At 49.4% G+C, this 15,437-nt stretch overlaps 1 protein-coding gene across 1 annotated transcript; it reads right to left on the bottom strand.

The window, feature by feature from the left end:
• Positions 1 to 1,192: 1,192 nt before the first annotated feature.
• Positions 1,193 to 2,125, bottom strand: LOC131590717 (olfactory receptor 14J1-like). The gene has a single exon (XM_058860989.1). The coding sequence runs from the start codon at positions 2,123 to 2,125 to the stop codon at positions 1,193 to 1,195; it is 933 nt and encodes a 310-aa protein (XP_058716972.1).
• Between the last annotated feature and the right edge of the window lie 13,312 nt (positions 2,126 to 15,437).

Here is a 15,437-nt window from a genome sequence, read left to right on the forward strand (position 1 = left end):
GTGGGCAATAGGAAGAAATCTGGATCAGGAAGAGTAAAGAAAGCAAAGGAGAAGCAAAGGAAATGTTCAGGGCAGTTTGGGGGTGTCTGCCAGGCAGCCCTGGCTCTGAGCAACAACATCTGCAGTGGCACAGGAAACTCACAGCTCATGGGAACAAACTTTCTGTGTGACTTCAGAGGCCACAACAGCCCTGAGTGGTTTCCCTCCTGTCCCCCAGCCCTTCCTGGCCCCAGGGGCTGATGGCATTTGTGCTCCCTCAGGTTCATCTCCCCACAGCAGCACCATGGGGGTGCTGACGCCTGCTCTGGGCAGTGCAAACAGGGGCTCCTGAGCCAGTGCTGCCGTGTCTGTGCCTGCAAGGATGCGGCACCTCTCTGAGCTGGGGGAGAGGCCAGGGCTGCACAGGGGGGATGTTGTTGGCAGCTCCATGAGGACGCTCTGGGACGCTGCCCTGGGGTGTCCAGAGCAGTGGGGATGGATCAGCCCCTGCTCTGCTGCTCCTTCCCGTCTCCCCCAGGGACCTTGCAGAGCCCCAGCCATGCTGTTTGCCCCCAGCCTGCCCACGGCCACCCTGGGGCTGCTCACGGGGGTTTTCTGTGCTGAGCTTTGGCCTGGCCGTGTTCTTGAGAGAGCCTGGACAAGGAGCCTGGAGCCCCCAGGCCCTGCCCTGAGGCGTCAGCGCTGCCCCAGCAGTGCCCATGGCCTGTCCCTGCTGCAGCCCCGGCACTGCCACCCCCAGGGCTGTGCCCGGCCCCGAGAGCACTCAGACCCTGCAGCAACACCAGGGGCAGGAGGGCAGCGGGGCAGAGACATGGGAGCAGCACTGGCAACACCAAGTGCTGCTGCTCCTGGGCACAGCTGCTGTGCCAGCACTGATCTGCCCCCAGCTCTGCACACAGACACTGCTGCTGCAGCTCCAGAGAAGGGAACAAAAGGGAGATCTCAGGAGAAAACTTTGCTGGGAGACCCTTTACTTCCTTTAAAGCCACCAAGAGTGCAGCCCCTCATGGACACAGTCTGTGGCCACAGGGAAGCTATAGAGAAACAAAATGAGAAGTGGCACAAACAATGACAATTTTTTTGCGGAAAATATGGAAAACAGAAAGAAAGGGAAAAAAACCCACAACCAAACAAACAAGAAGTATCAAAGATGACTTTTATTACAAGTGATTTGCAGAAATTGGCCAGCAGTTTAATGTTTTTGAAACCATACAGTCATCAGTCTCCACACTGCAGCCTTGAGCTCCTGGTTCCTCAGGCTGTAGATGAGGGGGTTCAGGGCTGGAGCCACCACTGAGTACAGAACTGACACCGCCAGATCCAGGGATGGGGAGGAGATGGAGGGGGGCTTCAGGTGTGCAAATGTGCCAGTGCTGACAAACAGGGAGACCACAGCCAGGTGAGGGAGGCAGGTGGAAAATGCTTTGTGCCGTCCCTGCTCAGAGGGGATCCTCAGCACGGCCCTGAAGATCTGCACATAGGAGAAAACAATGAACACAAAACAGCCAAGTAGCAAACACGAACTAACAGCAATGAGCCCAAGTTCTCTAGTATAGGAATTTGAGCAGGAGAGCTTGAGGATGTGTGGGATTTCACAGAAGAACTGGTCCAGGGCATTGCCCTGGCACAGGGGCAGGGAAAATGTATTGGCCGTGTGCAGCAGGGCATTGAGAAAGGCACTGGCCCAGGCAGCTGCTGCCATGTGGGCACAAGCTCTGCTGCCCAGGAGGGTCTCGTAGTGCAGGGGTTTGCAGATGGACACGTAGCGATCATAGCACATGATGGTCAGGAGGAAATATTCTGCTGAGATGAAGAACAGAAAACAAAAAACCTGTGCAGCACATCCTGTGTAGGAGATGTGCCTGGTGTCCCAGAGGGAATTGTGCATGGCTTTGGGCACAGTGGTGCAGATGGAGCCCAGGTCACTGAGGGCCAGGTTGAGCAGGAAGAGGAACATGGGGCTGTGCAGGTGGTGGCTGCAGGCTATGGCACTGATGATGAGGCCGTTGCCCAGGAGGGCAGCCAGGGAGATGCCCAGGAAGAGGCAGAAGTGCAGGAGCTGAAGCTGCCGCGTGTCTGCCAATGCCAGCAGCAGGAAGTGGCTGATGGAGCTGCTGTTGGACATTTGCTGTGGCTGCACATGGGAACCTGTTCATGGAAAAAGGACAGTGACAAGTCAGGAGAGGCTGGGACTCACCTTTGTTCCTGCTCTGGGAAAACCTTCACCCAGGTCCCTGCCTGAGCTCCAGCTGTGCTGGGTGTGCCAGGAGCAGCCAGGCCTGTGCCTGGGGGCTCTCCAGGAGCCATCCCTGCCCTGCTGCCCTGGGTTTGTGGCCATGTGGCAGAGGGACAAGGCTGGAAATTCAGGATATGTCAGGGGAATCACTGCTAATGCAGAAGGGCTTGGTAGCATCTGCACACACAATTCTAAAGTAAGGCAGGAGTTGGTTTTAGGAATTTTTCTCCTGCCCACACATCATTCCTGGTTCTCTGAGGTCAGAAATCCCCAGCTTTTCTTCTGCACTCAGAGTTTGCCATTGAGAGATGTGAGAGGCAAAGGATTCCCTGTGGCTTAGGGAAGGTGAGGGGCTGGATGGGCTTGTTCCCAACTGCTCTGGGTTTGTACCTTTGGCTGGAATCAGAGCACAATCACACTCCCGTGTCACCCTGGCATAAACCAGAGCCTGCCCAGAGCAGAGGGATCCCTGAATGTCTCACCCTCTCTAAAGGTCTCTGGGCAAGGTCTCAGCACCCCCCTCTGCCCAGGACACTCACAGCTCCCTTGGCAAAGCCAACAGCATTTCCTCAGCTGTGACATCTCTGCCCTTCCCCGTGGGACATTCAGGGAACTCCAAGAGGCTCTGGCACAGATTTGCAGCCAGGTGGGCAGCTCAGAGCTTGGAAGGACACAGCAAGGAGATCCCCAGGTGTGCCCATGATGGGATCTCAGGGAGGGGGCTCAGCTCATTCCCCTTTCCCATGGACTGCTTTGCCCACAGCCCCACAGGTCACAGGGAAGCTGGGACACCCCATTCCCATGGACACACCTGCCTGGCAGCAATCCCAAGGGCAGGGCCTGACTCAGCTGCTGCAGATGCCAGAGGCTCCCTGAGAGCCCCAGGTAACAATGACAATAGCAGAGCAGTGCATTCAGGCCATTTAGGAGGCTCCCAGCAGAGAGACTGAGCACCCAAAGTTACAATTCTGGCATCTCTGTAAATGTTCCAACATTACTTTGCTGATCCTGGTGTGTCCCTTTCAACTCAGAATGTTCTGTGATTCTGGGATTACAATTCCTCTTCTGCTTCTCTCATCACCCTGTTGTCTATAATCAAAAGAGAAAAAAAAAAAAAACCTTTTGCAACAGTGATAGAACAGTAAAGTAAAGTAAAAACCAGCTTTATTGGAAGCTTCCAGGTGTCCCAGTGGGGATGTGGCACACCCAGCCCCTTATTTCAACAATTTATGAAGGTTGATTAATTAGGGTATTTAACAGAAACATTCAATAGGAGATTCATTGCCCCAATTACACACCCCTGAGTCAACCCACTGGAGTAGGTCCAAGGGTTTCTTTGCCCCACTTTTTGTTATGACTGCTCACATTCTGGTTAAAAACCAAAATGTTCTTCTTGTAGCTCCTCTTTCTGATGATAAGACTATATAGTATTTCAGAAATCTATTTAGAAAGTCAGTTTATTGTTCTAAAATCTAAGAGAAAGGTTAGGAAATGTACTAGAGCTAAATTCAGTTATAGAAGTATATAATAGTAGTTTAATAGAGTTACTTAAGGATTATGATTTTATAACTATACAATAATAGTTTACATATCTAAAATTAAATTTAAAATATATAAAAAGTAAAAATCCTTTTGTCATCATTGCAACTTTCCCACCCTGCTTAAAGAAAGAAATTGAAAACAGTCTCAGGAAATCTCCTGATCTTTACAGCAATCCCAGTCTCACCTTCCTTTGGGAAGTGTCCTCCGGAGCTGTGTCCAGGCAGGTGTGGAGCTGGGAGCAGCCCTGCCCCACACAGCCCCTCTCAGCAGCAGCCCCTGCCCTGCTCAGGGTGGCTCCTTCCCCCCACAGCTTCTCCCCAGCGCTGGGAGCAGCTCCCCGGGCCGGCTGAGAGCTGTCCCTGGCAGGCAGCAGAGTCCCTGCCCCAGCACAGCGCCCTGGGCTGCAGGACCCTGCTCTGCAGGACAGCCCTGGGCACCCCTGGCTGCTCTACACAAGGGACAGGCAGAGAATGTACTCACAGAGTCTGGAGGCACTGGCATGTTCCAGCTTTAGGAGATGCCTGCAGGAGCTGCAGCTGCATTGTCCTGCAGCCAGAGGCTTCCTGTGTCAAGGGCTGGCAGTGATTCTGCCCCAGGCACTTCTCAGCACCTTCCCAGCCCTGACTGATTGAAGCTCTCTGTGCCTCTGGGCTGTGCCCGGGGTGGCTGCAGGCAGTGCCCCAGCCCTGCTGGGCTGGCAGAAGAGCTGCTCAGCAAGAGAAATGTGCTTTTGAAGCTCTTCTTGGTTTCCAGGATTGCCCTCTGTGCCAGGAGCCAGGTCCAGCTCAGCAGCACAGACACAGCAGCAGGACTTTAATGAGCCTCTTGGGGCTTTGTGCTGAGGCCCTGAACATCAGTCCCTGAGAGGGAGGGGAAGAAACCTCTCAAGAACTCCAAGTCAGAATGGAAATCCAAAGTTTCTTTTACTTTTAATGGGTCCCACTGAGGGACATGACTGAGAAAGTGTCCCCAGGCCCCAGGCAGAGCAGAGAACTGCAGGCACTGATGACAGGTGGGGACAAAGAGAAGCCAAGTCTTGGTGCCCTGGGCCACAGCAGCCTCTGTGCCACCAAGGGCTGTGAGGAGACACCTTGTCCTGAGGCCCTGGGGCCTCCTGGCACAGCCCCAGCAAGGCTGGCCACTGTCACCCCCTTGGCCTGCCCTCAGCATCCCCCCTAGCCCACATGCCAGTGGCCTCAGGGATCTGCTGGAAGGAGTCCCTGGGGAGCCTTGCTCAGGAATGGCCCTGGGGGGCTCCTTCATGCTCCCAGCAACTGCAGCTTCTTCAAAGGACTTTGGCTTTTGTCTTGGAGTCTTTGAGAGTTTGTGCAATCCTGGCCTCCAATGATCTGCTGTAATTAGTCCCTTGAGAGGCTTTGTCAGTAACAACACTCAGTGGGGCTCATTAATGCTTCAAGGTACTTCAGGTTCTTAAGGTACTTCCCTTTTTCCTTCCCACACTGAGTCTCTGAGAAGTTTGTGCCATCATGGCCCCAATTATCTGCTTTAACGAGTCCCTGGGGAGCTTTGCATTGACACTCAGTGGGGCTCATCAATCCTTTGAGATACTCAGGGCTTTTTCAGCTGCTTTGGATTTTCATTTCCACACTGAGTCTCTGAGAGGTTTCTGTGCAATCCTGGCCTCCAGTTCTCTCCTCCAAGGAGTCCATGAGGAGCCTGTGCTGGGGATGGACCTCAGTGGCACCCATTAATGCTTGGAGAAACTTTGGGTGTTTTCCTCTGACTTGGACTCCTGGAAAGGTTTGTGCAATAATCTCCTCTCAGGCCCTGAGGTTCCAGGGCTCAGCTCCAAATGCACCACGGGGCTCATTAGGATCAAGCAAGTCCCAACAAACCATGGCTGTGCCTTGATTTCCCTCTGGTCTGGTGCAGTTCATTAGGAAAATTCCCTGCAATAGTTATGGAGAAATACTTCAAAGAGCTTCTAAGAAATATGTGTTCCTATTTTAAAGGGTGTCTTTTATTCCTGTTCTCTTTAGAGCAGAGGTGATTGCAGCATTCAGTGATCAATATTGATCCAGGATCTCTCCTAAGGAGGTCTGGCCAGGTCAGAGAAGCTGTGCCTTGAGGTCTGACCCAGTGTGGACAACCTTGCTCCACCTTCCCCAGCCCCATCCTGTCTCTCCTCTCTCACCTGGGACCTGCTTTGCTCAGAGAACTGGCTGCACTCAGGCAAAGAGGGGTTTTCTTCTTTTATTTTAGCAATCTAAAACTGCTGAGTTTCCCCATGGCAAACAGACACCCTCCTCAAGTGTGTGCCAGCCCAAGGTGCCACCAAGGAGGTTCCCCTTCCCCAAGGCAGAACCAGGCAAGGAATGTTTCAGACACACAGGGAGTTCTGCAATAAACACAAATCCAGAGTTGGCTGAAGGCAGGATTCGAGCAGCTGCTGAAGGACAGACAAGCTTTGAACTCCTTGCAGCTGAAAGCACCAAGTGGGTTGTTGGGAGGTGTGTGAGTGAGCCAAGAGTGAGGGAAGGGAAATGCAGAGAGCCCTGGAAGTGTTTCTGTGCAGCCAGGCTGTGGGGAAGGGCACTGCAGAGCTGCCCTGGGCCAGCTGTGAGGGTGGATTATCATCCCAACCTGCACTGGGCCATTGCAAGGGGCTGTTGCCATGGACACTGCACTGACCCCACTGTGCCAGCCCTTTGCTCAGGGCTGCTGTCACTGCCCAGAGCCAGAGGGGATCCCTTGCTGGGGGCTTGTGCCACGGCCACCTGCCCTGTGCCGCGCTGGCTGCTCAGGCGTCGTGGAACCAGCAGCAAACGCCACTGCCAGGGCCAAAGGTCAGCTCAGCCAGACAGAAAGGGTCAGTGCTGCCACCTGTTTCCATGGCAACCCTCCCTGGGACACCACACCTGGGTCACCTGTCCTGGCAATTGCCATGGAAACCCGGCTCATTGGAAATGCAACGGTGGACAAAGGTTTTAGTGGGGCCTGCCACAACAGGACAAAGGGTGGTTGTTGCAGTGTGTTTCTTGTTCATGGTCTGTTCTGTTATTGCCCAAGTTGAAGGTTTGGTCCAAATGAGACCCTCCCACACCACATTGTCAATTTACCCTGAGTCACCTGTAAATTCTACCTTAGACCCACTGCATGCTTGGAATTCCACTTCAGAAATCCCCTGAACTTCGATGTTTGATTAATCCATGTGACCCAATTTCCCCCCTACCTCCCTCATTGGATGATGATTTTGTGAACCCTGCCTTTTACCCTCCCCAGGATATCTCTGATTAGCTGATGCTTTGTACCCTCCCTTTGAACCGCCTCCCTATTTTAGCATTTTCTGTCTTTTGCCCCCAAGATTCCCCAGAGCAATAAATCCTCTGTTATCCCATCCAAAAGACCTCCCTCTCGTCCTTGTCTCCTCAGAGCACAGACTGACAGCCCAAAGCCACAGAGCGAGTGCTCCAGTCACACCTGGGGTCATCCTGCTCCTGGGCTGTGACCCACTCCTGGTGCGGCCCAGAGTGACAGAGCCAGATCAGCTCCAGCCCAATGTGTTACAGAGTGACTCTTGCCAAGGAACTTTGTGCTGCTGTCACTTCATATCAAATCTGGTTTTTGCTGCTCCCTTGCTGGGGATTTTTCAAGCGCTCTCAAGCCCTCGTTGGTGACAGGGTGAAGGAGCCCTGGCCCAGGCTCTGGCCCTGGGGGACACAGGGATGCTGCCAGGGGGTCCCTGTCCCCCTGTCCCACCCCCACGGCCCCAGCCCCGTCCCTGTGTCAGGCTCTGGGGTCGATCTGATGGAACATCCTCTGGGGGAGGCTGCGGCACCGGGGGTGGGGGAACCTGGGGGGACAGGGGACCCCGCTGTGCAGGAGCAGCGTTGGACTTCTCTGGGGGGAACTGTGAGGGGGGCTTGGGTGGAGTGACCTCCCCAGTGACCTCACATTGTCCCCTGTGATGTCACACAGACACCTGGGATGTCACACAGACACCTGGGATGTCACACTGCCCCCAGTGATGTCACACAGACACCTGTGATGTCACACAGACACCTGGGATGTCACAGAGCCCCCTGTGATGTCACACTGCCCCCTGTGATGTCACACTGCCCCCTGTGATGTCACAGTCCACTCTGGGCAGCCCTTGTGATGTCACAGAGAGAACTCTGGTATGTCATCCTGTGATGTCATACAGCTGTGGTGGGATGTCACAGAAGACTGTAATGTCACAAAGACAACAGATATTGTCACAGCCTGCTCTATGATGTTACACAGCCACATTCTGATGTCACAAACCACTCTCTGATGTCACAGAGCCACCCTCTATGATGGCAGAGTGTGCTCTATGGCCTCACACCCTCCTCTGTGATGTCACAGCCAGCTCTGTGATGTCACAACCCCATCAGTGATGTCACTCAGCCCTCTTTGTGATGTCATACAGACACCCTGTGATGTCACAGAACACACTTTGATCTCACAGCCAGGTCTGTGATGTCATACAGCCATGCCATGATGTCACAGCCTGCTCTGTGATGTCATATATCTAATGTCTAATGTCACAGTCCTCTCTGTGATGTCCCAGACTGCTCTGTGATGTCACAGAATCCCCTCTATGATGCTGTAGCTGCTCAGTGACCTCACACAACAAACTCTGTGATGTCCCAGCCCCATCTGTGACCTCACACAACCCACTCTGAGCTGTCACACAGCCCCTTTCTGACATCCCAGCTGCTCTGGGGCTCCAGGACACAGCCCCAGAGGTGCCGCTGTGACACAGCCCCCTCTGGGACATCCCACAGCCCCTGCCAGTGCTGAGCCCCTGGGAGCTCTGTCTGGGCCTGCTCGTGTCCCTGAGCTGCCCTGGCAGGGCCCCAGCCCTGCTGGGCTGTGCTCAGGAGCTGCTCCTGGCCAGAGCTGTCTCTCTGCAGCGCTGCCCTTGCCAGGAGCTGCCTCTGGGCCAGGAGCCCGGCCCAGCTCAGCAGCACAGACACAGCACCAGCACTTTCATCACCCTCTCGGGCCTTTGGGGCTCTTTGCATCACACTCAGTCCCTCAGAGTGTGCTCCAGAAACTTCTCAAGAGCTCCAAGTCAGATGGAAACACTGAAGTTTCTTGTAGTTGAAATGAGAGACACGGCTGAGAAAGCGTCCCCAGGTTGCAGGCAGAGCAGAACACTGGAGGCCCTGATGGCAGCTGGGGACAAGCAAGGGAAAGGTGTCTGTGGTGCTGAGCAAAGCTGGATGTGTTTCAGGAATGCCAAGGGCCAAGGGCTGAGCCCCAGCCCCTGGCAAGGCAGATGCTGTCCCTCCCTCATTGCTCAGGGCTCTTCCCGGGCCACTGGCATGTGGGGATGTGCAATGCCAAGGGCAGCACCATGGGGCGGCCCCTGCCAGGCTGCTGAGCAGGGACAAGGAGGCAATGAGGCCCCAGGGCTGCCAGGGTCACTTGTCCCCTGCTGGCCTCAGGCCCAGGGCCAGCAGCCATGGCCAAAGGGCTGCACAAGTTGTCTCTGGCAGGGCCTTTCAGCTGCTGCCCATCCCTGTGCCCTCTCCAGCCCAGGCTGTCCTACGGTGTCCATGCCCTGTGCCTCTGTCCCTGCAGGCTGTCGTCATCCCCTGCCTGCTCCACCTCGCTGGCCCCTTCCTTTGCTGACATCCCACATCCCACAAAAATATCCACAAATGTCCACAAAATTAAAGAAAAATCCCACAAAATTCCCTACATCTCCTCAATATCCCAGAAAATACAAGAACCATCTCACAAAATGATTACCAATTTCCACAAAAACCAAGAAAAATCCCTCAAAATTCTTCAAGTCTTTTCCAAATCCCACAAAATTCTCGAATATCACCACAAAATTCCAGAAAAATCCCACAAATTTCTCTAGATCTTCTCAAAACCCAACTAAATTCCTGCAACATCTCACAAAATCTCCAACATTTCCCACAAAATCTAAGAATAATTCCTCAAAACTCTTCAAGTCTCCTCCGAATCCCACAAAATCCCACAAAAATCCCACAAAATAAAAGAAAAATCCATCAAAATCTCCTCAATATCACACAAAATTTTAGAGAAGCCCAACAAAATTCCAGAAAAATCCCACAAAATTCCCTAAATTTTCTCAAAACTCTACCAAATTCCAGCAACATCCACAAAATGTCCACCAATGTCCACAAAATTTCACAAAAATTCCACAAAATTCCAGTAAAATCTGATGAAATTGTTAGCGTTCAGGAACACACATCATCACAGAATGATTATATGAAGGTGCTTTATTGAAGAGCTCTGGGTGTCAGGGGTACACAGACCCAAATCTGACCCATCTTGCTTTTGAGCTGAACATGTTTTATACTCTATCATTATACAACTTACATATTAATTATTAAACTTACATTGTTCTATTGTATGCATTGTTTTTACCCAAGCATGGATTTCTCGTGTTCCCCCCTCAAACCCCCTAACATTGTTCCTCATGTTCTTTAAACAATAATTATATCTAATCACATCTAACAATTCTATCATTTATCATATATTGATTACACAGGTGCAGTTTCACATGATCTTTAGCAAGCACAAGGCCTAACATTTCCCAGGGCCTACATTTCCCAGGGCTTGCCAAACCCAACTTTCTTTCTAAGTCCCCAAATTTTCTAAGATTTTAAAACCTTTTACTATCATTCCCCGTTTTGAAAGCATTTTCACTTCACTATAAGTGCAAATGTTTTCACTGGATACAGTCCTTTGTTTCTGAGTTTACACTTGATGTTCTTCGAATCCTTGATTGATGTAAACGTTGTAAACGTTGTCCTGGATGCTGTCAGGAACTGGAGAGCCAGAAGATGGTGGGGGTGGATCTCGTCTCAGTGCCTTTATTATTTTCTGGTTCCAGGACGTTTTCTTCTGTATTTCTCCCTTGAAGATGCTGTAAACTAACCAAATTGCTAAGAATATAATCAGTAAGATTACCATACTCTCAATGATAGATTTAATCCATGAACTCACATTCCACCCTAACCCTTTGAAGATTTTGCCTAACCAACTTGTAGTCAAATCCTTTTGCTCTTCCTGTGCTTTGTGCTCTATTTGTTGATTGATTGATGTCATATTCTACATCTGCAGTCACATTTGGGATGTGGACACAGCAATGATCAATCCATCCCTTTAAAAACCCACACACTCCATGCTCTTTCAGGAGTAGTAAATTGTAATTGTATGTTTAGTTCTTTAAATCTTTCCTGGGTCACTCTTGCTAATTTATCTACCTGACCTGTAGGTTTGTACAACATTTCTTTATTCTGATAGTTCGCTATAGGACCGAGCAAAGACTCCAGGGCCCACCCAAATTTCACTCTACTAGAGGGTTCATTCCAAGTGTCACCCTGATTCTGTTCCTATCCTAATCTTCCCTAGCTATGCCTGTGTCTTGCCACCGAGTTGATTTTAAGCAGATTTCACATTCTGACATTACTGATTTTGCCATTGTTAGCATCCGTACCGAGATTAATTTTTGTTTCCTCCATTTTACCAATGCCTCCGCACCCTAATGACATTTGTTGTGATTAATTTATAGAATTTCTCTCATTATCAAGAGGGTTAACACTATTTGTCTTTGTGCAGTTATGTACCACTCTTCTGAATTCTTTTGTGCATTTAGCAAATGTCCCAATTTCTCATCTCCTATTGAATATTTTGGGTTTGGAGGCAAATTAAATTGAGATACATTAACTTTTAGAGATATCAATGCCATTGTTCTTTGCACTTTTCGAGCAATCTGTTGAGCTGTCCAGTCTTCTTTTCGATTTTCTTCACAAATGTTACAATTTCCTGATTTGTGTCCTTTGCAGTGCATAATTGCTACTTGTTCAGGTTTTTGTATTGCTTTTCTCAATTGCAGGACTGCATCTTGATGTTTAATGTGTGTACCTTGAGAAGACAGTAGTCTTCTTTCTTTCCACAGTACTCTGTGGACATGCACTACTCCAAAGCACACTTTGAGCCAGTCCAGATGTTTACCCTTTTCTCTTTACTCAATTCTAGTGCTCTGCTTAAGGCAACCAGTTCTGCCCTCTGGACAGATGGATTTGCTGATAATGCTTTTGCCTCCACCATTGTACTGACTGTTGTTACCGCATATCCAGCGTATCTGGTCCTGTTCTCCACAAAGCTGCTTCCATCTGTCAATAGCTCTCACTCTGCTTGCTCCAGTGGGATGTCTTTCAGGTCTTCTCTTGCCAAATAGGTGTCCTCTATTCCTTCTACACAGTCATGCTCTAATGGGCCTTCTTCAGTTGTGGTACCTAGGAACAAAGCTGGATTCAAGAGGTCAGTTGTCTTTAGTGTGACATCATCCTGCCCAGTCAGGATTACCTGGAATTTCATCATCCTGCTTGCAGATAGCCAATGGCCCCTCTTTTGTTCTAAAACAGTGCTCACCATGTGTGGCACATAGACATCTATGTGTCTCCCCATCGTGAGTTTCCTGGCTTCTTGTGTCAGCATCACGCTGGCTGCAACTGCCCGCAGGCATGAAGGCCATCCAGCACTCACCTTGTCAAGCTGTTTGGAAAAGCAGCCTACCGGCCTTTCCCAGCTTCCCAAACCTTGGGTCAGCACTCCCAGTGCTAGGTGGAGTCTTTCATGCACAAACAGCTGGAAATCTTTGGACAAATCTGGCAATCCTAACGCCGGAGCAGTTGTCAATGCCTCCTTCAGTTTGAGGAAGGCCTCCTTCTGTGCTCTGCCCCAGGTAAACGGCTGCGTCTTCTGGGCCTCATCCAGGGCTTTTGCAATTAGTCCATAGTCCATGATCCACAGGCAGCACCACCCTGTCATCCCAAGGAAGACTCGCAGCTCATGCAGGTTCTGGGGTTCTGCAATAGCACAAAGAGCTTGAATACAATTAGTACCCAGCTTACACTGCCCTTGTGAGATTTCACATCCCAGGCAAATCACAGTCTGCCAGGCAATTTGTGCCTTTTCTTTAGACTCCTTATATCCTCCCATTCCCAGCTGATTTAAAATTTCAGTTGTTACCTTTATGCAGGTTGTTTTCTCTTCTGTAGCTATCAGTATATCATCAACATACTGTAACAGCAGGTATTGTTTTCTTAGTACTTTCCCATTCTCGGTCCAAATCTCCAGCTCCTTCCCCAGCTGGCTTCCAAATAGGGTTGGACTGTTCTTGTATCCTTGTGGGAGTCGTGTTCAGGTGAGCTGAGTTTTCCTTCCATTTTCTGGATTTTTCCACTCAAAGGTAAACAGTTTCCTACTTTTTTTTATCAAGGGGTATGCAGAAAAAGGCATCTTTTAAATTAGTTACAGTAAATCATTTCTGTTTCCCTTTTATAGATGCTAACAATACAGATGCTAACAAGGATTAGCTACCACTGGGTAAATATCTTCAGTTATTCCATTTATTACTCTCAAATCCTGCACTAGTCTTTATTGGTCAACACAGAAATTTGGGCTCCAGTGTTAACTACAAAAGTAAAAAGTGGATGTATAGGACCCACTATTACTGAGAAACCGCTCAGACTATTCAGCCTAATCTTCACAGAAGTATGGACAATGTCATTTATTTCTGTTTTTAGCACACTTTTATAGGGTTTTACAGGGTCCCCGGGCTAAGCAAGTTACTCTTGGTTAATCCACACAGGTTTACATTTTTTTCTCTTATACACAAGGATATTGTTTTGCTTCATTCTCTCTGCTTCAGGAAAGTTTCAAGGACATGAGCCTTTAATATCACGACTTATACCAAAGGCTGGTTTGTGCAGACAGGCCTTTACTAAACTATCATGCCCACCTTCTGTTCAAATATTCTCTACACACTATTGCTGTAATCAGTATGTCTCCAGTTTTGTTCTTTCTCGTGAGCATTTGAAATAAAAGCAACCTCTGCCTCTCTGCTCACCCATGAGAGGCAGAGTTCCCAGTTTCCCTGATTCTGAGGCTCTTTGGGCTCCACTCCCAGAAGCTGAGAAGGAGACGGCTTTGGCTCACAGCCCAGAGCCTGTGGAGCTGTGCTGGGTTATCCAATGGGGCATTCCATACAATGAACTTGGGACAGTGCCAATTAGAAACAACTTTACTCAACTTTGAAGTGAGAAGCCATCTATGACCTTTCTGGGGACCCCCTTCTTTATCTCTAGTGACCACCAATACTGGCAGTGAGAGATTTCTTTTCTCTTCTCTGGGTTTTCCTTAAGAGAACCAATGGATCTAACACCTTTGCTTTCTCTGATTTTTCTTCTGCCATTTTTACAGGTCCATCATTTCTACTGGAATGAACTAGCTCTTTTGGAGGGTAAATTTGATTCAGGAGAGGGGTTTCCCTCTCTTCTGTTTCTTTTAGCGATTCAGCATTTTTGAATTTTCATCATGGAGGGCTGCTCGCAACAGATTGATCTTACTCTTTTCATTGAATTGTTTTTGCAAAATTTCAACTGGGTTTTGGAGGGAGTCTATTCTAGTTCTTTCCTCACTTCTTTGCTTAAAGCCAGTTTCTAGAGCTGCTGTAAAACAAGCTCCCAAAACTGAGCAGAATATAGTTTTATTTTTGCCCAGTTTAAATTTTCTTTCATCTTGTAAAGAACATACTCTATCAATCACATTTTCCAAATTAAACCAGTAACTAAGTGCCCACTCTTCCCCTCTTGGAGAAGGTCTGGCATTGTGTTTTACTAACAGAGCATAAAATGTAGCTTTAACTTCTGCACTGCCCTTTTCAGTCATTTTTACAAAGGGAAAACCTCTACAGGGAAGTATAAACTTCAATTATACACACACACACACACACACACACACACACACACACACACACACACACACACACACTGCTGTTTGCTTCCCTGTATGGGTAAAAAGACCAAATCTGCTTGGGAGGCCCTCTTTCAGTTTAAAATTCTGATTGTCTCTTCGCTACACCAAGCAGTCAAAATTCATACCCACAACAACAACAAAACCATTCCTGTCTGTTTGCACTAAGAGATCTTTTGTGAAATTCTGCAGACAGAGCCCTCAAGTGAGTGTGGGGTGCTTTTCACCTCGGCGTGTGCAGTTTGTGGGAAATTCGAGTTGCCCCCCTTGCTTTCTAGACACCGCTCACTCTTTTGGGAGTGTCGGGCTGGGTGCGGCTGGAGCAAAACGTCTTTCCCCTAATACAGACTGCACAACAAACCTGCAGCCCCTTCTGTCTGTCAGAAATCCTGTCCGTGACTCCAGTTTAAATGGCACATTTCGCTAACATGAGTGGGAGTCACGAGAAGTTGGTTTGATCTCAGAGTGCAAAAAGGACACAAGGGATTTCAGTTTAAATCACAACAACAATAATGTACCTTTATTTTAGTGACAACAAGGCGTATGCAATAGAGGAGAGGGAGAGAGAGAGAGATAAAGAAAACAAAGTAAAGAAAGAGAGAAGAGGAGGTTATAGCGACCAACAGACGAGATGGGGTCGCTGGGGTCTTTTTCTGTGGGGAGATGTTGCCAAAATCAATTTAGCCTTATATAATTCTTCCCCAAAGTGACCTTGTTTCCAATGTGCTAATAAGCACCCCAAAGGAGAAGTACCTGCTATGAGAGCATTGCTGCCCAAAACCCCTTTAAGCTTCTCCATGTCACAACTACAATACACCACAAATGCCGAACCTGCAACGCTTTCGCAGTCGTCTGACGGACGGCGCCTGGG

The sequence above is a fragment of the Poecile atricapillus genome, chromosome 34, assembly GCF_030490865.1.
Source record: "Poecile atricapillus isolate bPoeAtr1 chromosome 34, bPoeAtr1.hap1, whole genome shotgun sequence".
Lineage (NCBI taxonomy): Eukaryota > Metazoa > Chordata > Aves > Passeriformes > Paridae > Poecile > Poecile atricapillus.

Coding starts and splice junctions, on each gene's coding strand:
- LOC131590717 (XM_058860989.1), bottom strand. CDS start 2,125: ATGTCCAACAGCAGCTCCATCAGCCACTTCCTGCTGCTGGCATTGGCA.